Raw genomic sequence first — 2,253 nt, 5'->3', positions numbered from 1 at the left:
CATATTCAAACATAAATAACATATCAAAAGCCTACAGCTATAGCTTCCTCCTTAATCTCTATCTTAATATTCTTCTCATATTTTATTAATCTTTACCTTTTTTTACTAATATAATCTGATTTTTCCCCTATACGTATATCATAGTAGAAGTCCATACTATAATCTATCTATATCCTTTCCAATTCATTTCTCACAGACTTAAATCATTCCACAAAATTCTAATAATCGAGAATAAAGATACTATCTACAAGCTAAAAATCGAATATACCCTTGTCAATACCATCTAATATCCAATAGAAATACTTAATATAAGATTGCCATTTCTTGAAGCCATCTTTAGTAATAATACTAAAATATTAGAAGCAATCACTCAAAATCTGTAAGACAATTTCTAGCACTGGCACCTTGATACTGAAACATTATACTATATATACTAAATACATACCAAAACCATAACAATCAACCAAAGAATTCAATATTCCTTCAGCCATCTTAATCATGAATATCGAAAAATTAGATAAAAAGCTTTTGTCGTTACCATAATCAAGATGCTCTTTTAGATTGAGCCCTCAGCTAAGAAATGTCTAGACTAAGACGATATGTACCATAAATTATTCTAGAATCTACCATTTAAACAAGTATTCATGCTTGAACTGGATAGTCCTATCAGCAAGCTGTTGGGTATGGTGATAGGGTTTCTCGATAGCTGTAATGACTGGAACTAATATAATAGTAATCCATATGGTACTTGAGTCTTCTCCATCGTTATAGTACTTGACAAAAGCACGATAGAGAGCTTTGATAAGACGGTCACTGATAAAGACTAGAGTAATTGAATATCTATTTTTCTAGACTTTATAAAGCTCGAAATGTAGAAAGAGTTCGGATTTGGATAATCGAGGACCAATGTATCTCAGGCCGTATATCAAGCCACCAGCACTTTCTTCTGAGAAGTAACGATAAAGATATCGATTAGAGAGGCTCATATTAATATGTTATATAACTCTTTGGAAGTGTAGGTGTAAACACTTGACCTCCTAAGGTCGAATTAGTTGATGAGGTCATCCCCACTATTCGGCCCGAGAGGTTCCGAGTAATTTGTACATTTTAGGCATCAGCTTAACGTACGTATAGTAATGTAGTTTTTGCGCAATTTCTCTTCTTCCTCTTCTATCATATTCTATCAGGATTTAGTATAATTTATTGCCGAGAAACTGCAAATATTCGTATCCAGCTTCTCTATTAAATAGTCATTGAGCGAAAGAACTTTTCTTCTAGCAATTAAAGACTGGGACTATAATGATAAGTATTAGCCTAATTGCTAACAAGCGGCAAAGAAATAACTTGCATCCTTCATAGAACTAGATACATGAATCTCATAAATTTATCTGACGATAGCCCTCTGAAAGCCGCGGATTCGAGTGATGTATGTACACTAGATAAGGTTACCAGAAGTTCACAACTCGGTGATTGTGATGGTGGGTTTTCTGCGGGCCTGCGCTATTCTACTTTGGACCCACTTCGAGTGGTTGCTCAATTGAACACTTTCGGTTTGCATATCAACTTTCCTGGATAACGAGTGCGGTGGCTTCTTGCTGTCTGTGGGATATTGTCGTAGCTGGTGTGTTTCTTCACTCTCGCCCGGAGTTCCTGGTGGTGGCTGGCGGTGGTCCCCAACTGTAGGCTGGTCGCTATCGGGCAACTTTTCGTCTCTGGTCCGTGCGGGGCAGGTGTTGGGGTCAAAAATCATCAGCTGGAGATTTTTTTCCGGCGTGCGGGTGGACGGTTTTCTTCACAGCCTCGCGCAACACTGGACTCGCACATACTACGTAAAAGGTTGTCAGCAGCTGGCAGCAGCCAATCTCCCTTTACCCCACGATTAATCGGATCAGAATGGGAGGCACTCACCTGCCACGGCCACAGCTCCGCATCGGTTACTGATATGCGGCGCAACTTTTTCTTCGATTTTGATCGAGCCATAAAAGTACCAGAGTCTTTCACCCTTCTGGCAGACAAGATCCTCTTCAGGGCCCGATTGGGTACGCGGGCAGTAGATGCTGAATTGCAGAATCTAGAAATCAGTAAGACCGGGCACTCGGCGTCACTTGGTTCTCGAAGTAAGCCTACCTTGAACGCTCTCCAATCGCGGTTCAAAAGTTCTTGCAACCATTCATCCACCCATGGTGGATACCCTGCGAATATTGAGTCAACAAAAGCGCTTCCTGGACTCTTTTTTGGGATTAGGGATTAGGG

General features: G+C 39.8%; 1 protein-coding gene across 1 annotated transcript; it reads right to left on the bottom strand.

Moving 5' to 3' along the window:
* Positions 1–1,456: 1,456 nt before the first annotated feature.
* N7506_003892 (uncharacterized protein) lies at positions 1,457–2,220 on the bottom strand (the record flags this gene model as incomplete). Its single annotated transcript, XM_056953187.1, has 3 exons — positions 1,457–1,677; positions 1,909–2,071; positions 2,128–2,220. Coding segments are annotated over 3 exons (477 nt in total), but the record flags the coding sequence as incomplete, so codon positions are not given.
* Positions 2,221–2,253: the final 33 nt, after the last annotated feature.

This window comes from Penicillium brevicompactum (genome assembly GCF_028827555.1).
Source record: "Penicillium brevicompactum strain IBT 35665 chromosome Unknown utg000003l_segment0_segment0, whole genome shotgun sequence".
Classification (NCBI taxonomy): Eukaryota; Fungi; Ascomycota; class Eurotiomycetes; order Eurotiales; family Aspergillaceae; genus Penicillium; species Penicillium brevicompactum.
Note: the sequence above shows the minus strand (reverse complement) of the source record. Positions and strands in the feature narration are given on the sequence as shown.